The sequence below is a fragment of the Phalacrocorax carbo genome, chromosome 2 (genome assembly GCF_963921805.1).
Source record: "Phalacrocorax carbo chromosome 2, bPhaCar2.1, whole genome shotgun sequence".
In the NCBI taxonomy this organism is placed as follows: domain Eukaryota; kingdom Metazoa; phylum Chordata; class Aves; order Suliformes; family Phalacrocoracidae; genus Phalacrocorax; species Phalacrocorax carbo.
The window spans coordinates 139,470,562-139,495,159 of NC_087514.1; the positions used below are offsets into that span (position 1 = coordinate 139,470,562).

A 24,598-nucleotide genomic window follows, 5' to 3' on the forward strand; every position below is an offset into this window, starting at 1 on the left:
ACTGAAATTCCACAGAACTGAGCAAACCACTGACACTACAGTAACTGGCAGCTCACAATACCTAGCAAGAACATCACATTAAGGGAAACTATGCTTAGTAGGTAGCCACAACAGCAATGCATTATACTGCCTCAGATTTGCAGGAGTTCAGTTGCAAAAAATTGGCTCAGATATGCATGGATCCAGAAGTCAGACTAAAATTTTGCGACTAATTGTAACTAATTCATACTGCCATGTTATCAGAAGGCAAACCACTCATTACTTCTGATAAATTAAAGATTTCTGTGTCAGACAGAGTTTTAAATTTTAAATTAAAAAGGGGACTACAGATCACACACACATTGGCCACCCTTAAAAGGTGCAACATTATCTCACACACCACTGATATACCAAAGGACTTAGCAATAATATATATTAAGATGGCATTGAGAAGAGACAGACAGACAGACATAGTTAGTTCCAAGGACAGATATGACAGAGAGAAAGTACAGGTTAAGAAAAAAAAAAAATTGCCACAAAATCACCAAAAGTCCAAGCAAAATGTGTCACAGTTGTCTTGTAAATATCTAAACCTACATGACAATGGAAAACAGGCTCATACACATTGCAAAAGCATTTTTAGAGGATGTGGAGAAGAAAGTATGTGTACATCATATACAGAAATATTCAGAAAAGCCCTCTTTGGTATACATGGCTTAAATATTAAATAAACCAGGTGAAGAAAAAGTAGTCCAGATTTAAAGCCACACAGTACTGAAACAGAAAACAAACACACAGTAGAGACAGTCTATTATACTCACACATTTACAACATGTTACTCACAATGGTAGCTGTTGAAATAAATGACTTATGTAAATGTCTGACATTTTCCATCACTACTCGCCACACTAACGCTTCCAGGCAATTCATTAACATTCTAGCTACAGTTCCATGCTTGCATGTCTCAAGTATAAAAATACAATACTCAGCAATACCATATAGCCCAGCCTTCTTACTATTTCTTTTTCAAATCAATATCGGTGGCCTTGATAATATTGCCATCTAATTACTAGCAATGCTTCTTTTATAATAGATGACAAGGAAGGCTGAGTAGGCACTCAGTCTGCGGAAGATGTGAATGTCTTGAAACCTTCTCTGGCAGGACATTTGTGCTTCTCAAATGAGCAGCTGTGGAATTTCATCATGTTTGTAAGGAAATAGTCTCCTACCTGTGAAGGCTGGTTGTACTTTGGTCTGGTCTCCGGAAATGAAGTTTTATCCTTTGACTCTCTACTTTGATCATCAATTGTGTCACCTAGCAAAGTAAAAAAATACCTATTAAATCACTGAAATCCTTCATATTTTACATGGAATAAGAAAATCTCTTCGAGCCTATTCCGAGTAGACTACTACTGAGTGCTACTCAGCAAACAGTTTATTAGAGGAGACAACTTAGAAAGACAAAAGATTTAGTACTGTAATTCTGGTTTTATTTTTATTTGAACTAATACTGCTTTCTGTAATGGAATATTTTGAAAGTCTATCCTTAAAGAGTCTTGCAGCAACATTTCTAAATTAAAGGGTTCAAGTTAACTCTTTTGCTAAGCCTGTGTTTCTCGTTGTCCTTTTCCATTTTCTCCAAAGGGTTAGTTAGAGCCGATGCACCTGGCAGAAGCTGTCGGGAGCAGCAGCCAGCCTTTGCCCATGCCCAGTTAGCCTGGAAACCAATGACACCCAGGTCCATGCACGCTGGCTCCATGCTGTTATCGACTGGTCAGGTCCCCGGGGTACAAGGCAATATTTGGTAAAGAATCTTATGAAAACAAGCAGTAATATTTAGACATCTGGCATGCTTTCTAATATCCAAGGATTATTCCTAACAGTGTATTTTGAGAATCATCAATAAGTTATCTTTGTAATACATCATTAATGTCTATTAATGCCATTAATGTCTACACTTTTCAAGATCTTTTCTAGAGTTGATAAATGCTGCTCAGTAAACTGGTAATTTTCTACATAAAATACTCTAAAGCATGGTATTCACACCATCTCTTACAAATAATAAAAAAAAAAAGAAAAAAAAAAAAGGGTGGGGGCAAGACCAAAGGAGAAAAGGAGATGGGGAGTCAGTTCTTCAGTTCCACTCCACAATACTGTGAAAAACAAAATTTGTAAGCGCCTATAAGATAATGAGGTAAGTAAGTAACAGCCATGAAAATAAATAATGTCCAACCATTAGTTCACATTTGTAATGAAGTAGAGAGGCCTGCAAAGAAAAATTATTAGAGGCCTTGTAAATGCACTCTGCAGTGAAAGATTGCAGAAACTTGGGGAGGCATGAAAATGGTTAACAGATACATGAAGAGGACAGTAAGACATATTTTTGATATGTTTGCTATGGATGAGAGTGCAAACAATTTTAAATTGTACCGAATTTAGGCTAAATCAGTTTCTCCAGGAGTAAGGCTACTTAAAGCACATGAAACACCCTAAGGAAATATTCTGTCTAAACAGTGGTCCATATCCAAAAGATTTCAGAGGTAGAAGAAATGTCTGTCATGAATGGTTTCAAGCCTGCCAAGACAAGGAAGATGAATGACCTTTGTGTTCCCTTCTAGTCCTATATTCCATGAAGGATGCTGGAGGAAAGACTCCACAGGATACCCCTCCCTCAAATCAGGATTTGTCAAGGGAACTTATGCTGGCTCCATGGAGACTTGTGAAGGTGCAAGTGGACTGCAGCGAGCTGGACAAAGACTCATCAGGTGTGTAAGGGAAGAGCTGCATAGCAAATCAGTAGCAAAGGGACAGCTAATTGAAGTCAGTCAGATGACTGGGTAAAGTTGGGTGTATGCATAAACATAATGAAAGAGAGTTACACAGATTTAAGAAACACAGGAACCAACTTTTTACTTCTTGTTGTTACATACCATTCCTGAGAAAGTACTCAGAAGTTTCTGTATGCAAAAAACAAAAGACCAAATTCATGTGTGTTAATACTACCCAGAATATACTTTTTTCCTGTGATTAGTTTTCCTTAGGATGAAAAGAAATTTTTGTTTGAAATCAGACCAAAAGGTCAAAATTGTAAAAATGTTCACAAGAAAGGAGGAATAAGAACAGCTCATTTGGAGAGAAATGAAATTTTTTTACTTAGAACTTTGACATCCAACTCCCAGAGGTCATAAGTTCTTAAGGAGGCCAAAATGTAGCAATATCTATAGTGTTTCACAACTCAAACTGACTTTGTAAACCGAACTTTAATGCAAAGCATTTCTTTCCTTAAATAAGAAAAAAATAAAAGGCAAATGGGAAAACCCCAACATCTTGCCAAATTTTCAGGCATATGGTCCTGCAAGGATAAGCCATGAATCTTTGTATAGACTATTATTCTTTGAGCTAATGGAGTTAAAAAAGTTATAGGCAGCAGCACACCAAGCTGCCCAAGATGTCCACTAGGACAGAATAGTCTTCCAGATAAATCAGTATTTTCAGTGTACTTCTTTCACTGGTTCCTCTCTCAAATATCCAAACAGATCAGTCATCCTTATTTCTACTAGCCCAAATAATGAATTAACTCTCACATACCTCCCCAGCTCCACCAGTTTTCAACCTTATCAAGCTTGCCATAGCGGACCCGTCTTGTTTAGCCACCCCCAATTTTTTTTTGTTTTGTTCTGCTTGCCTTGGTTTCCCATTGACCTCAATTCTAATCTCCTTTAACTAGAAGTCATAGTTTCTCTTCCCTCTTCAGGCTCAGCCTTTCAAATGCTTCCCTCTGATCTGGCTTTTCCTCTTCTCCACTGCAAACCTGCAATCTCCTCTTCCTGTCTACCTACTTGTTAGGAAGATGGATGAAGGTAAACACCAAGTAGACAGACATCCCATGACAGCACAGACCTTTGGGAGCAGGAACTAATGCGGGCTCTTTTGAGTACTTCACACATTCTGGTTGATGGTTTTTGACTGGGGAAAAAAAAAAACCACCCCATCACCCCCTGCCAAAGACCCCAGAAAGAATCCTAAACCCAAACAATTCCCCTTACACAATCCTGATGCCAATAGGTATATAATTACAATTTGGGCAAACTAAGCAACTGAAATCTGGCTCTGAAAAAAAATCATGAACACGTGACCTTAGTAGACAGGGCTACAAACTCCCCACCACCACTCCCCCAAAAAGTCTTTCATCAGAACTGAACTGCAAATATGTTCACAGATAATGCCAGAGGGTCCACTGTAATCATCTAGCCTAACCTCCTGTATAAATATAGGCCATAGGATTTCTTGAATTTGTTTGAACTAGAACAAGTTTAAAGCTGTATTTTAATTGAGATAACAGACAAAATGATTCTTTTTACAAAACAATTAGATTCTGGCTCATATATATCCCTTGGTTTAAAAGAATTAGGCAAAGTTTTAGTCATAAAACTCCTATTAAAAAAAAAAATCTAAGTCATGTATCTAAAAATGTCATATACTATTTAGAGACTATAAGAATTAGAAATTAAGAGCACTCCATGCAGTGTAATACAGTTTAAACATCAGCAGCATAATCTGTGATATGCAGGACGTCACTGGGAAAATTTATCAGGAAAAAAATAATCATGCTTATTGCTGTAAAATATTCCCTTTCTTAACATTGGAAAACTATTTTCAAGTTTGAAAAGAGAGTAGTAGACATATTTAGCCTATTGTCCAGGTGAGCCTGTATTTCAAATCCTCAGTCTTGGCAGGCTGTTTTTAGGTAATATTAAGCCTCTTCCAGGCCCAAACGAATGGTGATGCATTCAAAGGTCAGACATCCATTTCTCCTTTCACTGAGCTGGTGCTGGAGCTGCACCAACATTCTCTGAGTTCCACTGGTATCTTCTTTTTCCAAGAACTGCAGGCAGGTGTTGCACAGGAAAGAAATACCCAGTCCAGCCTTCAGTATGTACTAGGTATGTTGCCCATCAGACCCCAGAATTTTTTGTTTCTTCAGAAATCTGCATTTGGCTGCCTATCTGGACCCCAGCAAACTCTTGCATAGAAAGGTTCAACCACAAGTTTGGCTTCTACTCAACAAGGAAGTGGGGTTTCTATTTATACTCTTTCCTCTTCCAGCATTTTGTTATGCTCAAGCTGTGCAGTCTCTTGATCAACAGACAGCATTTAAAAGTCTATCCCACCCTGTTTAAAATATTAAAACCAATTGTAAATATATCTTAGAGTCTTCTGTAATTTAGGCTACCATTTGTCCTGGTCTGTGCAAGAATCCGGTGAGACAGTGAAGCATGTGCAAGACAGCAAGCAGGAACTAGCTACCAAATACACAGATTTTCAAATGTCACCTTCAGCTTCAAAAGACAGACAGCTATTTTCCATTATACTTTAGTTATTTCCTTAACTCTTTGTTGCCTGACATTATCTTCTTTATCCTGCACAAAAATGGCAAGAACAAAGAGGATTCTGGCTTCTACATGGAAGGAAAAAGACAAAAAGTTTTGAGAGTACTAGTAGGATCTGAAAACAGGAAAGACTGACTCTGTGGAAGCATCAAGGTTTTATTGCAGTTTCTCGACCCTCTTTCTTACTCATAAATCTTCCCGTCTCCCTGAGATAAGGAAGAAAGACAGACCAGACACACCAATTTTAAGTCATCCTGCTCCAGAATAAACTAACAGAACTTCGGGCTTCGGTCCATCAATAGTGGCAGCACTTTCAATGCAGGAATGTCTTGAAGAAGCACTGTAATTCCCTTTCCCCTCTGAACATGTGAGTCTCAGGACTCCCTACAATCTCATTTCTGCGTAAAGGGATACTACCACTTTTCTGAGTCCTGCTCTTCTCTCAGCCTCATTTAAATAGCCTCGAGCTCCTTCAGCAGGGAGGAAATGTGTTTCTACTCAGTCTCTACCAGGCCCTGCTCATTTGTCCAGCACCCACTGCCAGGGTCTCACAGCTTCCCTTTGCTTCCAGCACCACTGCAAGCTTATTAGTAAAAAGTTCTTTTCCTTTCTTTGTGTATACAGCAAATAGGCAATCAGCAATGGATGTCAAGTGGCTGCTGTTCTCCTCACTGCCATTTCCATCCTCAAGCCTCATCTCAGTTGCCCTGGTTTCTTTTGAGAAGAGTTCAGAGCTACATTTAGAACCAAAGAGTGCTGAGCTGTCAATCCAGAATATCAGCCAAATATGTTTACCAGCCCCTTCCTGCCCAACAAGGCTGGGGACTGCAGTGGGGCAGTACCCCACTGCAACACAAACTTGTGCTGTGGTTTTATGGGATCAAGACAATTAACAGAAGACAGAGGGAAGGCCTTTAGAATCTTTGCTAATAAGCATAGAATCACAGATGGTTTGGGTTCTTTAAAGGACCTTTAAAGATTATCTAGTCCAACCCTTCCCCCTCCTCCGAACGTACTACACACAATTATAGCAAAATATAATAAACTGTAAGCAATTTGACACTTCCTGTTGGTGGTTAACAGACTGTTTAATGATCCATCTGAACCAAATATGGCACTGGCCAGGGACTGTCCTCTTCAATGAGAGAGATGGGACATTGGTGTGTAGGTGCTTCTTCTCTTTTCTTAAAGTGGGACTAACATTCTGTCTAGCATTAGTGCTATAAAACCTACACATTAATCCTCATTAGCTTCCATGTGCACATGGCCAAGACATAATAGCCTTAGAAGAATATCTATAGTTGGCAAAACAATGAAGTCATCCTAGTTTCAGGTCACCTCATCCTGGTTTCATATTAAAGCTTTTCGTATCTACAGCAGTTTCATTTCAACAAGCTAATAATACCCCCTAAAATCCAACATATCAGCAAAAAGATTCTCCACAGCTGCAACTTTCAGCAAAACAAGAGTTTAAGAGTTTATGCTGCATAAGGGTGAATGAGAAGGAAGTCTGTGTAAGCCCATGCTAAGGCAGAGGTCTGTGTTAGCCTAAGCAGGTACATGGTAAGTCTTTGGCAGCCTTATATTGAGTTTCAACAATGTTTTTATAGCTGGGTGTTAAGGAATCCTACAAAGAAATCTTTGACCAGGAGTAAAACTTACCAGTATCTTCTCTAATTATCCTGATGAACTGTGAGAAAAATCTATGTAAACCTTGCAGAATGATAACCCTGAAAGACTGATTTCTTCAAAATTGTAAAAGGGAAGTGGGGAGAAAACTATAACAAGGTAAATGTTTTCCTGAATGTTTTTGCATTTACAGACATGAAGCAACAAGGTTCAGTCCCTTCCCAGTTAAGAGGAACAGCAAATCTGACTACAGCACGTGCCACTGAAGATTATGAGAGGGGCACTCCAAATTGCCACCCAGTTTCCTTTTGGTAACCCATCCTTCTGCAGGTGACCTTAATGTAGAGTCTCCATTTTCCTAAACAATTTTGTCAGAGTCTTCTCAACCCACATCCCATTATCAAATCAGAGCAAAAACACAGATTAAAATCTCTCCTATAGACCCCCCCCAAAAAAAACCCCACAACTTTTAGGAAGATCGCAACAGAAAACAATATGAGAGGATTAGAGGCTCCTGTAGAGTCTCAGTATCTCATATCTACATTCTTCTAAGTTTGCAAAGAGCTTTTTATTTCTGTACCTTTATGTATTTCCAACTTTTTTAAAGTTTTACTTTTTTTCAAAGCTTTCCTGGATCCTAAAACAAAGAATCTTTAGAGCTTAAATCCAACTCCATCTCCAACCACTTCACTGAGGCTAAATTGCTCCCGCTCCCCTAACCCCCATTTTTACAGCTTTCTTTTAAGAGGTGGCCAACTCTTTCAGAAAGCTGATGAATGAAAAGCCAAAGACTCATAGCAAAATTTTGGTTGGAAGGATCCCTGGAGGTCACACTAGTCCAACCTCCAGTTCAGCGCAGGGCTAACTTCAAAGTTAAATTATGTTCCTCAGGTGCTTGTCCAGCTGAATCTGGAAGTCTCCAAAGATAGAGATTCCACAGCATCTCTCAGCTCTCAGTTATATTTATCCCTCTACTATTTGTTACCTCCAGGTCCACACTCACATTCAAAGAAAGCTGTAGAATGTATTCATCCATAAGCCAGGATCCCCTATGACTGAATTTCATTTTACTTTGGTTTTAACTTAAAATACTTCCATGTCAAATAAAGAAATGCCAAAGTTCAATCTCATTCTGTTTTACTGGTGTGATACATCCATGCAAGTACCTTCCCCTCCATTATATAAGCATACCAGTCTTTCTAAGTAGCCCACAAAAACACTGAAGCCCCTCACCACAGTATATCTTTCAGTAGATCTCACTTTTCCATTCTGCTGTTTGGAAATCCCATTCTAGAGTTCCTTACCCTAGATGTTGCCACACCTTTCTTATCTAGTCTTGCTATCGGAACGAGCAGTTGATGAGACTTATCACCTACTCAATACATCCTTAGTACTGAAGCAACCAACACAGTACAGATCCAAGTAAGGGATTATGGCATGTTCGATCATTTTATAAGAAAGAAGTCAAAAGCAAAAGCTACACAAGAGAAGAATATGTCCTCTAAGTCTTCTGACTCAGCAGTCGTGTTTATCTGGGTGTGTGTGCCCCTGCCTCAGGGAGAACCTCAGAACTATTCACTACTCTTCCTTTGTTCAACTGATACTGTTCTGCGGATAAGCCCCCAGCACATCTATTACATATTAGCATTGTCATGAACCTTGTCCCTAAAAAAAAAAAATCTGCAAAACTGCCTGGAAGGCATAGATTAGATGCCATAGGCCAGTCTCTACATGCATTAAGTGGCAGTTCTTGACGTTCCCAGAGAACTTTTAAATTTTCCTGTCATTCATTTTATCTGTCAGTTAAGGGCCTCCTCTTCATATCAAAACAAACACAACCTTCCAAGCCCAAGTGAATCATATGTTTCTGGGGAAGTAATCCATTGAATCTACTTTTCTGAAAAAGAGAAGTTTTATAAGCTGATAGCAGAGTATTGCTGGTGAGCAACTTTTCTTGTCACTAGTTCAACTAACCTGTAAAGCTTATGCCAGGTGTTGTTCACCTTTTCACTATGAAATTAAGATTATTTCACCAGCCTCATTTAACTATGAGATTAGGACTCCCCTCCTCCTGTTTTATTAATGCTGTGGTTCTAAAGGCAATCCTGGCCAGAAAGAACGCAGCACATTGAAGCCCACTTTGACGAGGACAAGAGATTTTCCTAGCACTTAAAAATCTGCAGTGTGGTCTGCCTGCTCAGTCTCTCGGTTACATGGTGTAACTTGCACATCAGTAGGTCCGGCATGTATTAAAATTATTTGCCTGTCAAAAATTGAGGTGCTGATAGTCTAATATTTGCATACGAAGCTTGCTACATAAATGCAAATTATGTTAGAAAACAAACAATGCAAATTAAAGCTAGTTTCCTAAGGAATTAGATTTACATGACCAATCTTCCGTCCCTGATAATGCAGAAGAACATTGTCAAATGTGGTTGAAGCTGGCACAGAGACAGAAAACTTGAAGATGTTTACAGAATGTAATCATCTGCAGCTGGGTAGTACAAAGAGACCAGGAGTAATGACCCTACTGAAGGAAAAACCCATTGCTCTCTGTTGTTCTTGGCCTGCTAGCAGGTCAGCTGGCAAATATTGCTGTGGCTGGTCACTGGGAATGAAGGCAAGGGAGGCCACTAGAATAACGCAGGGAAATAGCCAAGGCCCTTGTAGTGGGGTAGACAGACTAGGAGATCCTCAGGCAAGTCCTTGAGAAACTGAACTTCATCGTTTCTCTATTCCAGGGAACACCCTGTTTTATCCTAGCTTGGTAGCATTTCAGGCATGTCTAAACAAGAAATAATTTTTACATAATGAAGAAGAGAAGAAAACCTCACAGAAAAATTTGTAGATCTATCACTCAGTCTACCCATATCAGGGTCACTTACACCGTTGTCCCACTAACTCCTGTGGTATGCACTGTGATGAGCAGATGATCATACAGAACCTCATCCCAATAACTAGCCTTCATGTGTGGGCAGCTACCTACAACATTCATGTTAGCTATTAAAAGCTCTTTTTGTCACATCTTCTAGAAACTCTGAAGGTAACCAGAAAGCTCAGTTAATACTTCGTGGGAGATGAATAAATGCATAGGACAGAACACTTATTTAAGGTAACTTTATGCAACATAATTATACGTCATCATCTACAAAGTAATCATCATTTCCTACTTAAAGCATCCTTTCAGAGGCATGGAAGCCTCTGCTCAATTCTGGAACAAAGTTAAGCTGAATTAGTTTAAAACATAAACACCACACACCAAGTTATATAGATACACTGATACACAGCTTATATGTGTCTGTATGATGTACAGGCACCAATACACATGATGCACAAAGTTGAATCATAATAGCTAAGCTTCTGTCAGACACACTTTAGATGAGGCTTACAAATAGTCTGGCTCAAAAAACTCCCCTCCCCATATTTTTCTGAAAGTTTTTCTAGACAGCAGCCTGGCAATCTTACATCACTGTGGCAATCTATATCATGTCAATTCTGAGTATAAAACCTTATGTTACATCCACTGCTGCTTTTGCATTTCTGACACATGCTTGCAGGGTTTTTTCTGAACACAGCATATTTTGTTTTCCTCTAAAAAGAAGTATAAACTCTCTGTTTGCATTTTGTGTGGTAACACGTATAAATTTATAAACATACCTAAAATTGTTACACAAAGGTTCTGAATATATATTAAAAAAAAGGAAAAACTTAGATCCAAAAGCAATCTTAACAAATTATTCAATATACCAAACAAAACATCTCTGCCTCTATAACTCCTTGAAATATTACTTTTGGTTTACACTGTTAATCCATTGTACTACTACCACCTTCTGATCCACCTCAGTCTTAGGAAAGGGATCTAAAACCAAAACAAACAAACAAATGAGGTTAAGAAGTAGGCACTCTCCTCACAAAAATAAAACGTAAATCCATTTAACCTGTCCTCAGAAATGGCAAAAACCAGCAGGGTAGCTAATCTTTGGATCAGAACTCTCTCATGAATAACCAGCTCCACACAGATGATTAAAGGACTACATAATTTTACTTATTTTTTTATTTATTAGAGCACATAGGTCAATAATATGGATTAGCTAGGCTTTAAGTGTTATTTCCCTGATTACTTTTGTGTTTTCAGCTGGTTTAGTATTTCTAGGAACTTTATTTTAAAGTCAGCTTTGTAGAAGAAACTGCTTTATGGAACTTCTTGTTTACTTTTGACTTGTGTATAAACAACATGGAAATGTTCACTTCAACATGTTAACACTCGATTGCTTGATTTTAAGTGCAATGAGATAAATAGCATTAAATATTCACACAGTTTTAGTATTTCTGGCTTTAGTACATTAAAATCTTTCCACCCCTTGTTTGGACCTTCAAGTGTATTTTCACATTACACAAAGGTAGTAGCAGAGGTTTGTTAGGAAAAAATTGGAAGTACCAGTACAGAAAACCACTAGCAGAATTATTTAAAATCATCCAAAGAGGAGGGCAGAAGTTACTTTGGGGTGGGGAGGGTCGAATGAAAATTTCTGATCAGAGAAATCTAGTTCACAAAGTCTGAAAAAAACCCCATCACATTAAAATACCCACTTACAAAGATACGAGGGCAACAGAACAAAAAGTGTAGTTGGTATGTTTCTGGTTGCATCTTCCAATGAAATCTCGAAATATTTGTATGTACACAAAAAAGTGACATTAACACTGCCCACAAAGCAACAAGAAAAAAAATATTGTACAGTACTTGAATAATTTGTTAAAAAAAAAATCTGCTAATGGTGTAGGGTCTGAGGGCTATGATCATTTATGCCAAGTTATGCCTACACTGTACATCAGTCCCTTCCCTACACACAGGAATGGCACTTCCCAGCTGAAACCAAAATATTTCCATTTGACAAAAAAACAAAACCAAAACACCCACATAGGATCATGCCAGCTTCAAGAGCACAAAGGCAAACAGGCAGTTTCAAAAAAGAGCATTTCTGGTTTCCTGAGATGGCAACCACCCACATCCCTTGGGGAGCCGGCAGGGTGAACTGCAGTGGGTTTCAAACTCTGCAGCCACAACTTCCAGTGAACTCCAGGCTTATGGGCACTCAAGACCCATGGCAATGTGTCAGCTACGTTAACAGGGGCTACCAGGTCTTCCAAGAAAAACTTCCTGATGTTCAAAGATGAAGGACCACTCTCCGTCTCAGGCTTTCAAGCTTGCAAGGTTCAGCTGACCAGAAGTACAAAGATTTCTGAATTGCCCAAAATCCAGCAGGCAGATTGTCCCAGAGGCTGAAGTACAGTATCTTCCAGGTTCTGTGGGTCCTTACCCACCTGCTCAACGTCAAGTTCCCAGACAGGTTTGCCTTGCACATGTAATTTTTCTGCAGAACGTTTTAATGCAATAACACAATTAGAATAGAATAAGTATCTGTTTCAAAACACAACACACTGAAAACAGACAAGGCCACCCTAGAAAAACAAACAGTGCACATCTGGTAACTCCCTTCTGGCTACTATTTGAAGAAGTGTCAGTCAACCTGTAGTGTGAACACTATTACCTAAGGGTGAGTTTTCACAACACAGCTGAGTCAGGCTAACAGCTCGGTGCTGCCAAAAGGAGCGGTCCTGCCTCGCCCACCCGCCCCGATGCTCCTGCTGTTTCCTTTGTAGCGGCTCCCAGAGTCTCCCGAGGTCTTGTGAGCCACCTGAGCTCACTGAACTGCTTAAAAAAGATAAATACATACTCTCTTTCCTGCTGGATTAGTTTTCTGCCAGTTTAGTGAGCTAAATCAGAGATGTCAAATGAGCTGGCTGAGCTGGCAGAACAACGATGGAAAGTAGTTGTACTTCCAGCAGCAAGAAGCAGGATGCCCCGTTCTTCAGACAGCAAAGTGGCTCAGCTGTCCTGTGGAAACATACCCTATCACAGCACCAGTCTTGCTTTCCATCATGAAAAAACAGAAGGCAATATTTCAGATCTAAATGTAGTCTCCACTCTAGACATCATACAAATCAACATGGAAAGTTTCAAAGGTGTGCTAGCGTTACTTATCAAAATCATGATGGAATTCTTAAACATACCCAAAAAATCCCAAACAATGTACTGTACTATGAAGTGCTTCTTTTTGATATTATCTGTAGGAAACTAGAGATTAATTTATATTTTTAGTTTTCTTCCTTTTCTCCCTAAGGGGTCAAAAATACAACTGGTTTTCTGTCTTCTGCTTTCTCCTCAAGAAACCTGTTTTCACTTTTACTTTGGCAGCCCCAGAGAATCAGACAAGTGAACACTCACTATGCAAAACTGAACTGCTGTGTTCAAGGAGCCACCTCTGGAAGTAAACAGTGTTAGTCTGGATGACAGCTCTTTCAGGACTTTCATAAACTGGCTTTCAGAATTACTATGGGCAAAGTAATTTTATGAAAAATTAGAAATCTTACTTGGTCAATGCAAAGAATCTATCCAAATATTTATTTTCTTGCAGACATAGCAGTTAAAAAAAAGTAGGTCAGGTCATGCAAGTTTTACAAATTCTGTTTAAGATGCACTTACATGAACCCTGGACATGAGGAATTTTGTGACGATTATATTCTTTCCCATTTCTAGCCATACTCCTTACCACCTCTGTTTTGAACTTAATACTCAGAAAAGGACAGACCAACAACGTCACCCCGCTCTCTCCCTATAAAACAAGCTAATGAACCAACCCATCCCATGTACAAAGGGCTGTGTTACCAGCTACCTATTCAACTGGTTGAAAATTGGCAGATCAAATTCTAGGTCACAAAGACCTGACCTCCTGCATCTGATAGGAAACTGCTATGGTAGGTTAATTATTTTCACAAAACAAGAGAGAATTCTTTTTCCATGATGCAGTTACTGCTTTACACGCGCTCTACTCGGGAACGTGTCCTGTATTCAGAACCTGAAATCCTCACACTGTGATCTGCCCACAATCATTATGCAACCTGCTGTGCAGAAAAACTAGAAGGAAAACAAAATCCAGGGCCATGAACACAAAATGAGACCCCTTTCTTCCCCAAAGACACTGCCTCTGTCTGGAAGACAACTGATTTTGTATCTCCTTTGAGAAGAGGCAAGGACCACAGGCTTAGTGCTTAGAGGTTTACACACACAAGCACTGCAGTGGGACAGATACTGCACATGGTTGCTGTCAGACCAACTGAATGCTGCTAAAATGGGCGGACCCGTCTTTGTGTTCTGAGCTGTTTGCTCCTGCTATTCCCCTTGTCTGTTCTGAGGCTAGCCTGGCTCCTCAGGGTGTCCACTCACTTCTCTAATTCAGAAGAACTGTTTCAGCTGGCTGAATTGGCTCTCTCCTTAGTAAGCAGACCTGGCTCCCTATCAGGTATCTGAATAGTACTGTGCAATGAGACACTTAAAAGGCAACCAAGCAGCTCACCAATGCCCAAGGATGTGTTTCCATTCATACCTCCCATTTCTGCCTTCCCTTTTACTTTACCTAGCTCCATCACTCAACCCCTTTGAACCAATTCACCTTACTAGAAGAGCACAACACAAACCCAAAGAAAGCAGATACCAAATAGCAGAAAATTAAACAGCAAAAGTGTAGAGTCTGAAGAGGGATGAAGGAACTGGCCCTCCCTCAGAGAGGCAAAAGATCAGCCCAGCTACACATGGAGCTAGCCTAAGATGGGGTGATTTTCTCAATAGAGCAACTATTTCTGTGTGCAATATGATCAATCTTTAATCATTGCCTGGGTAAAGGTGACCTTGTGCGAGGCCACATGAGCTGATATAATCGCTCACTACCACTAAGGAGGGAAATTCCTCTTCCCCTCACTTGAAGGCCCTGCCCTTGCACTGACTCTGACAAACTTCAGACTTTCCACTTATTAACCCATATTTTTCTGGAAACTCTGCTGATTCACGAAGTCCAGCAAACACCAGAGCTGGGACAAAGATTCACTGAAGTGGAGGAAAGTGGCACCTTCGCTTTTGGGAGGCAGCAAGCTGATAAAAATCAGATTACCCTCTCTTGCAAAACCACTACTGGCCAAACATCTCTTAGATGAATGAAGTCAGGCATGGGAGAAGACAGCATACAGGATTTTGCTTTTGACATATCCCACACTACTTAACTTTAAAGCTTTTGTGGCTAGAAAAAATTCCTTTGCTTTACTGTCCTGCCCCAAAGGGAATAATTAGGAACAAAGGACTCAAAACCAACCAGTCTCAAACTTTCTAAACCATTTGGAGGTTAGAAGACTGCCTGTTGTGAGTTTGTTAAAGTGTAAGTGTGGTGTAAAAATGCAGAGAATGTTTTGAGGCTAATTATTGGGAAAGGGCAACAGCTGCCACACAGACCCCCCCAAGTTAGATGAGGCTCCCCACACAACTACTCTTAACAGGCTTCCCCAAAAGGCAACCATGAGGCACCGATGTTAAACACCTGCTTTGTATGCAGGGAAGCATCCTTCCATTCAGTAACTAAATGGGAAGAATTGCTCCCAAATGAAGACATCTGAAGTCAAACACTCCTGTAAGTGACCTAATCCATGATCTCTATACCATTGTCCAACATGAAGGGTAGACCAAACCTAGGCAGTTGTTCTGAAAGGTTGCGATCAGAAGAAAAGCTCTGATACAGCGAGAAGAGTTTCAGATGAGATGTGAGTATGCCTCTAAGAGCATCCCAGCAACTGAAGAGATTTCGGGAGGAAGAAAATGCTCTGGCGCAAGAGATACTCCAACTCCCCTCTAATTACCTGAGCTCCATCCTATATTGCAGCCACCCTGCGCATGTCTTCTTTAAGGCATCAGTGCAGGTGAAGTGATGCCTGCAGTGAGGAATTAGGTGGGAACACGGGTCTCTTCCTTAATCATGGGAAGATCCAAGCCAGAAGCACAAGGGGACAGGAGTTGAAGCTTCACCTGGACTTCAGTGTATATGTTGAATGAAGGTGTAAGGCAGGGATTCTGAGTTTGCCTTGCTTGAATTCATTTCTAAATTAAAAACATTGTAAAAAGTAACTGGACCACAAGCATGTTCTGCAGTGTGATTTCCTTCTCCCCATCTGCTTCTTCAATCAATTTACAGTTATAGATGCAAAGGTAATGAAAATATAATACATCTTAGAATTATTGTCTCTTCATTACTGTCCCAGAATCCCAAATTAAAAGCTCGGGACAGACCACAGAAACATTACCGCTGTACTAATGCCCAACCAAACCTTTTCAAAATTTTGTTATGAGAGGTCTCTGATTTAAGAAAGGAGCTCTCAATTGCACACATGCAAATAATGACTTACTTTCACCACCTTACTTCTAATGCATGGGTGTCAGATGCATATATCCAAAGGTTGAATCCCCAGCAGCACATCAGAGGATGGAGTTTGGAAAACAACCAGACCACCTTTTGATCTACCTCATGTGACCTTAAAATATCCCAGCCCTACCAACACCCTCAGTGTTACCAGAGGTCCAGCAGGAAAACAGGATTATTTTCTTATCTCAACCCACATGGCATGGATTTATTTACCTGTATTAACCTGAGACCAGGCTGTTCTCATCAGAGGTCTGCATTACCTACCGTCCTTCTAGCTTGCTTCCCACAAAACTAAGTGTCATTTGTGCTAATCGATGCTAAGTGAACCAGAAGCAAGAGAATGGCAGGGATCCAACTGACTCATTAATAGCAGTGTAACGGATTAACCCTTTTACATTGTCTTCCCACCCCCCCCAATTAGTCAGCATCAAAGAGGTTTGAGACTGCATGGGACAAAGTGTTTGAAAACAAAGGAGAACATCTAGGAGCAACATCATATTCTGCCACAAGGACTATTATCTCCATATTACTTGGGAACAGTTTTGTTTTGTTTTGTTTTTTAAGTTAAGCTAAACTTTATGTAAAAGTCAGCAAGAGAGTGGAATAGCCTGGCTGGAAAGAGCGAAACGTTCTGATCTGTATAATTAATCCATATCAAACTTGTCATATATATGAAGAATGTATAGTTCAGAATGAAACATACAACTAGCCACTCCAAGTTCAAAATAGTTATTAACTGTGACTATAAAATTACTACAAAATGTTAAAACTGAACCTTTCTTTGTCTTTTGGGTTTGTGTTTTTTTTTTTAAACATATGGGCAGCACTTACTGATTTGTGATGCGAAACAAGATATTTTTGGTTTAGTCAAACACTGCTATTTAGAAATCCCTTCTAAAACAAACTGTCAGTCTGAGGTTTTACATTATATGAGATCTCCCCACTACTTACCTGCTTTAAAAAGTTCTTCTAAATGTGTAACTGCCATAACTGCCACCAAAGATTAATGACCCCTCTCAGTGCCTCTGGTAGCCTTCTTTTCCATTTGATAAAATACAAGCATCTTTACTTCTTAAAATAAGAGTATGTATGAACACGTGACATATATCCCTACATTCAGACAAACAACACATCCAGACAATTTAACAAAGAGACCTCAACTATATTTGTAAAAATTTTTCGGAAAAGTGGAGCATTTCTTATTATGCAGTTATGTACACCCTTCACCAAAACCAGGATTACTGCACTGTGTAACTCGAATGCTAATGCTGAAGACTTAAACCCTGTTTTATACAATATATGTAAGAATATCTCCATACATAAAATGTTTCAATGTGTAGTAAATTCTTGCCTGTGTAAATGCTTTTCATCCTTTTAAAAATTCAGTTACAGTTTAGTGAATATGCTGCTTTTAAGACATGCATCCAGCTTTTATATTTGCTTCACATAGTCTGTCTCAATTATACTACAGCTGTCTCACAGGGCATAGCTGGCCATCTTCATCATGAACAACCACCACAGAATCTGAAGTTCTTGATTAAAAAGCAAATGGTTTTGTGAGCCAAGCTAAAACTACCGCAGCTGCTCCATTTCACAAACCAAGTGCCATTCAGCTGGGAAGAATGGCACCGACTCTGAATTGTTCGTCCTGAGAGTTTTCACAATAAAAACAAACCACACTATTTCCAAATTTTCAAAGACTTGGGAAAAAAAAATCTTCACTATTCTGGAAACAAGTGTTTTCTTTTTACTCTGAGCTTTTGATTTCTACATCAGTGTTCCCCTATGAATAAAAAAAACAAAACCAAAACCAGCCCCTCCCCCAAGCATACACACACCACATGGGTTCCTGTAGATACTTTTAATGACCATCTACAGCAAGTTTGCAGACGTATTAAATAGGAACTGCAATGCTTAACTTTAAAAAAAACAGCAAACCAAGATACTGCTAATCAGCTGATCACTACTGAAGCTGTTATATATCATATTCGGTAACAGGGTAACTAATAGAGAAAAATAATTTCATTATTATTATTATTATATTATATTATCATCATTATTATTGACATATATTAACACAATTATTTAAAAATTGTAATTTCCTTCAAGACAAAATATCAATCAACTCCTGATCACTTGCTCTCCACAATCTCATTACAATGAAGGTGAAGCAAATGAAGTAATAATATGTGGTTTGGATAAAAGTCATGTTTAGTACAACTTGCAATGCACGACTTTTGTATGTGTCACCTCATTTTTTGGGGTAACCACAACAAAATGTAAGTGTTCATAATAATAGAAGACGTAAGACACCCAAAACATTCCCACAAAAATGCTGAAAGAGACCTTTTTTTCCACTTTGTTGAAATTGATTTCATTAAAATATCAGAACCAAAACCATTACATAGGTTTCCTACAATATCCCAATAACACTTGCTTGGTGGTCAGGCTAGCATGTGTCCAGGAAACACTTAAGCGAAGTTAACTTTTATACTTCAGAAATAGTGAATGGTTACTCAGATTTTTGGGTTTTAGTTATTTGGCTACATGAAATTTATGTGATGTCTTACCCAAAAATAAACTGCATGTAGCTGAAAACACTTCCCATTTTATTCTAATGAAAATATTCAGGAGTTTTCCCTAAGCTAATGTTGACTGACACAACAATGTGAACCGACTCCTTCAAATTGTTCAAAGTCACTCACTTCCCAGCAATAAAAAAAAGCAGAGCTCCATTAAGGATTTTTCTTTAAAATATTGTCTGTAGCTTCCCTATTACCAGTTCATTTATTTTGCCTTTATCCCTGTTGTACTTGAGCTAGATTAGAAACACCAGGTTAAGTATACACTAGACATTACACAAGGCTTCAGAATATTACAATTTTTAGCATATAAAAAGTGAAAAAGCCCAAAACTGAGGTTACCTTACTTTTCATTCTACCTTCAGAAGCTGGAAAAGGTTTGATTGTGTGTTGCCAATTAATTAGGATTGGTTTTAGGCTACATGTATCACTGCAGCGTTTTAGAATTTTTGCAAACAAAATTTACACATTTGTTCCTTTTTCAATGTAGTCTGAAAGTAATAACTCAGGATAACAAACTAACAACACTGAGTATCTTTTGAGTATTTCTTAAAAAAAAAATCTCAGTATTTTACAGACTAGTTGGTGGATTTGGCTTCACAAGTCAACTGCATATGACTTGCATATGAAAAGTTCAACAGGTTTTTTTAGTCTGTTCTGTAAAGTAAAAAAGACACCATGAAAGATGAAGAGAAAATGAATGTTTATCTGCAAATGATAATTTCCAATTTCAATGGAAACAGTACTTTCACTTTGAAAACCTTGTCTTTCATAGTACAGAACTGATTTGTGTGGGCCTTGTTTGTTTGTTTGTTTTTCTATAGACAAGTTCTGACCCTAAGGAAAATAATGATTTAAAGATGGTCTTCCCACAGCTCCTGTCACATAGTTATTGTGCCACTTCCAGGCTGTTTTTTTGGTTTGTTTTCTTTTTTTTAAGTCCTTGAAGCGGTTAAATTCAGCACAACTTTCAAACTTCTTGAAGCAAAACTACTAGCTTCATTTTAGAAGTTACTTCTTAGTAACTGTTAAACTGTTCACTTTGGTAAGATTGCATATAAGATAGCATAAGTATTGAAAATTCATAATTCTAGGAGCAAAAGTTAATGATTTGAATCTACACTGGATATTTACTCTAGTATACACATGTATCCAAAGGAATCATCCTGCCCTACTTCTGATTTTCAGTTCTGTTACTTGAGAAGGCAGGGAAGACACAGGCTGTCTGGAGGCCACACAGTGCCAAGGAAAAGACTTCAGTTTGTTTCGGCACTCACCGAACCCAGGTCAATGGACGCAATGCGCTGGTGTTGCCAAGCCCTTCCTCGAATATGAAAATGTTTCTGAAATTCAGGTATTTGAAGAATGATATGCACTTCTCTAAACACTGCAACCCAGTCAAGAAAGAGTGTTTAAAATTTTCCCCAAAGTACAGTTTCCAGCAATTTTCAGGCCAAACTAAGAATGAGAAAAGCAAACCAAACCATGTTCGACACAACGCACGCAACAGCCCCTTTCAGTCCGGTCTTCTAAGAGGAACAAGCAACTCATTCAATCAAGGGACACAAGGATATAAGTCTCAAAAATTATATCTTCACAGATTTCATGAACAAGGCAGCTGTGCAGACAGAAATTAAGCTTCCAACTGTAGAAAAACCTTCAGCCAGATTTTGCAATAAATCACAAGAAAAATCCTTAGGACTCAGGACTACAGAAATTCTAGCCCTCCCAGAAACAGCAGTGTAATTATCCCTCTCAATAACTTTTTTTCTTCTGTGTGTTGTCAGGATATCTGACATACAAGGAGTGAGGGCAGGGAGGGGGTGCGGAAGGAGGAGGGAATGAGTGGAACTACACATTAAGCCTATATTCACTTTTTAAAATTTAGTTTCTTCAAAAATTAATTTCTTATTGTACTAGATCTCCTAATAATGCCTCCTTGAAAAAGTTCTAGGATCCTTATCTCCTCCAAACCCTCCAGTGTTACTTATTTGCCTGCTGTTTGCCCATTTTGAAATGTTATTTTTAATCACACATAGGCCGAGACTTTGTATCAGCAGGAAAATATATCACTTGACTTCATCAGGGGAGAGGGTGCAGGGGAGAAAATCATTACAAGTTTTTAATGAAAACCCCATTTTATGTCTATTACGTGTGCACATCACAGGTCAGCATTTTCGTATGGTAACTGAATATTTCTAGATGGGGAGAGTGAGAAACTTAAAAGAAAAGTCTAATCTTTAATAATCTAATACGTGTTTCATCAAGAACATTATCTAGTCTGGAGGTTTTGAATTAAAAGAAATGCAGAATCAGCTTTAGGATGCAAATTAAAGAAAGTTGTTTTAACCATAACAGAGTATGTGTAGTTTTTACTTTTGATAATACTTTCCAATTCTCTCAGATGGAAGACCTGCTACTACCGCAATGTTAGTAAGATAAATCAGGTGACTTAAGGGCTCAAAAGAAATCTAGTAAGGAGAATGTAAACTAAAGTAAAAAATCAAAGACCTCAAAACTTTTTTTAAGCAACTTTTTCAAATACATATTCTTCATACATAGCTGCTTAAAAAGGAAGCTAAACTTAGACATTTAGATATATAAAATAAAAACTAACCCCAATCAATATACTGTCATGAACACTAAAATGGACTACACGTATACAGCAGTCATTTAGCAGGTCTGAAAGTTTGTACTGGGTATCACAAGGCTATAAAGTACCTTTTCTGAAGTCCCAACTATTTAAGATTGACAGGGATTTTGTGACAAAGTGCAAGGCACAACCTGCAAAGTCTAGATCAAAAATAAGATCAGAATCATAAATAAGCAAACCTAGTGGTATTTCAAGGGGTGAGAGGGAGTATTTGGGTTCAGTTCCCACTTCGATAAAATACTCTGGCAGTAATGGAATCAACTGGATACTATCATAACCTCTGCAAGGAAGCAAATCTTGATTAATGTTTTAAACAAGCTAGATACATTGTCATTTACTATGAAAGGCAATAAAATCCCAAGCATTTCCCTCCCACTTAGTATTACTATATTTTACAATTGGGTTTTGGCTGAAATAATCCAGGATTAAAACCATTTAACTCACATGAACCCTTTGTTTTCAATCATCCGCACTTCCATTAATTTGAAAGTGGCAGTGCCGATACTGATATATCAGAGTGTAATACCACCAGATTCAAAAACTAAAATGTATTTTCCATTACAAAACCCCCTTACAAAAGTCCTTTTCAGTGTGGAAAACCAAAAGAAAGAGACAATTTAAGAGATAACAGATTAGCTTCAGTACTATCACACTAATATTATCAATAAATGGATATATATGGCAAAGCAACACCAGTTTCTTCTTTACTGCAATGGAAAACATTCCAGGGACTGCAACATTCAGGACACGGGGGGAGCAACTTAGAGTAACGGCTGTGTAGAAAGTCAGGATGCATTTTTGTAGCTTGCATTTTTTATTGATAATGGTAAGGTGATAGCTTTTATTTTCCTCCACACAGCATTTACTGACACAAGTTTGTTCTGAAGAGGTAAGTCTAGAAATTGGCACCGCGAGCAGCAAGCTAAAGAGCTGGAAGACAAGACCGAGAGGCTGAACTCACTGGCATATAGCAGTAAAGGAAAGCAAAAGCACAGTGCCTTTGTAATAGAGCTTGCGTGTGAAGACTTTGGTCTGTGTCATGCGAGTCACTATCCTGGACAGGTTTCCACTTTCAAATTTCACAAGGACACTCATCACCCATTTTGCACAGTGACCTCCTTTCTCTACCATTAGATTGGTGGCCAAGTGGCTTCTGCACACTTTCCTTCATAGTTCTCACTTACTTTGCACCACTTCAGAGAACTGGCAAGGGCTTAGCACATTCTAGAGATTAGAGAAGTGAAGTAACTAGTACACAGAATGAGTAAACACTGCCTGCAAGCTCCAATTTAACCAATTAAACATTTTAGTGATCAATTTATGTTTTAATTCTCTTCAGTCTAATGAAGCAAATCAAACATAAAGGTACTGGTTTTGAAAGGACTAAATGTTTGAAAAAGTACATATTTGTGTTACAGCACAAAAATGTACAATATTGCTGCTTGGGCCCATGTAAAGTTAAGGCAAATGGGAATCAACATTTAGGAAGCCCATGTTCTTTCGGACTATCAGACGCTGCTTAAATTGGCTTCTCTTGATGACAATATTAGTCTTTGAGGGCTATTCTTAGTAGAACAAAAAAGCCACCCATTTGTTCAATACCTTTTGTCGTATTTTGCACTTAATTAAGCTCTTCTATGTTTTTTTTATCTCCCAGTTATGCCACTTCCTTTCTACGCTCTTGTTACTACTCTCCATCTTCGCTCAAATATTTGTTCAACAGCAGCAGAATGCTTTTGCATTTTTACTGCAACTCAAAACACATGACCCCTGAATGGTATCCCAAGCTGATTTTACAGAGTATTTAACTGAAGTAACGTGATTCTGTTTCTTATAAATTAAGTACCATGCAGTCATTCTTACCCCATAGTTTTAAGACAGCTAAGCTAAGGTAAGACCTCACTAAAGGAGCTGGTCCTTCACACTGCCTCTGCTGTTCATCTGATGCTTTGGCAAGACAGTTCAGTTTATTAAGCAGGCAGGAAACCTCAAAGCTTGTGTGTGTGTGGAGGTGACTTGTTTTTCACCAGCTTAGTGAAATGAATCAAATCATCAAGAAATCAGACAAGTGGCTAGACTGACTCAGGCACAGGGGAGAAGCCAGCCCTTTCCACTGACAGTGATCTGTTAAATGAACTCATTAGTCCTATCTGCATCTTAAGTGGAAGCCTCTTGGGCAAAGCCCCATAAGATTATTCTCCCATTATTCATAAACTCTCCTTTTTTAATAAAAAAAAAAAAACAAACAAAAAACACAGAAGGATGTTATAATAATGGCACTTGTAGCTAGTATTAGGCTGTGCCTCAGAAAGAGGGTGCATGTGAATACTAATGAACATTTATTGCAGATCAACTAAAAATCAGCAATTCACTGAGCTCTAAAATTTCATCACTTATCACACATAATACAACACTCTTTATTCCACAAAGTTTTAATATTGAAATACACCAATCAAGAAGCACCATGTCTTTGGCACTAGAAGTCAGCTATTTTATATTAAATATTTGTGATGGATATCTCCAGGGGCATATATGAAGGACTGTTTTCAAATTCTTCCTCTTGCTTTGAAATTATCCCTAAGTATAATGTTTCTTTAAAATTCCTTGCAGCAGAAGCTGCTGGCGTTTTAAAGTTGCAATCGCAGAGTAGTATCCCCACAGAGAAAAAAGAAATATTAGAGCTCTGCTGAAAATGAACTAGGGGAATTTAAAAAAGAAAAAAAACTGTATGCATGTCGAATAGAATCCAAATTACTTTTTAAAATTGCAGCCTAGGATTTAGTACAAAATGTCACATTGTGCACAGCCTAAATTTCATTTGCATTTGACTCCATAATTCCTCATGATTTCAGTACATTTTCAACTTCTTATTATCAAGCGTTTTGGAGCATTCACAATTTCCAAGATGAGGCCACTGCTCCCCAGTATGACACTTAAAGTACTTCTACAGTGGACAAATGTCTTAAAACATTACAGAAGAAAAAAACAGTTGTAAACATGCAAACCAAAGGCAAACCAGTAAAGTTAAACATTAACTGTTGGACAAGGTTTGTATGTGCGTAT

At 38.6% G+C, this 24,598-nt stretch overlaps 1 protein-coding gene across 4 annotated transcripts in view; it reads right to left on the minus strand.

Annotated features, from left to right (window-relative positions):
- The window catches only part of UMAD1 (UBAP1-MVB12-associated (UMA) domain containing 1), an 85,695-nt gene that overhangs the window by 19,186 nt on the left and 41,911 nt on the right, over window positions 1-24,598 (minus strand). For all 4 annotated transcript variants that reach the window (XM_064444555.1, XM_064444552.1, XM_064444554.1 and 1 more), the window contains one exon: window positions 1,209-1,294. In XM_064444555.1, coding sequence (XP_064300625.1) covers window positions 1,209-1,294 — 86 coding nt within the window. The remainder of the gene's footprint in view (window positions 1-1,208; window positions 1,295-24,598) is intronic.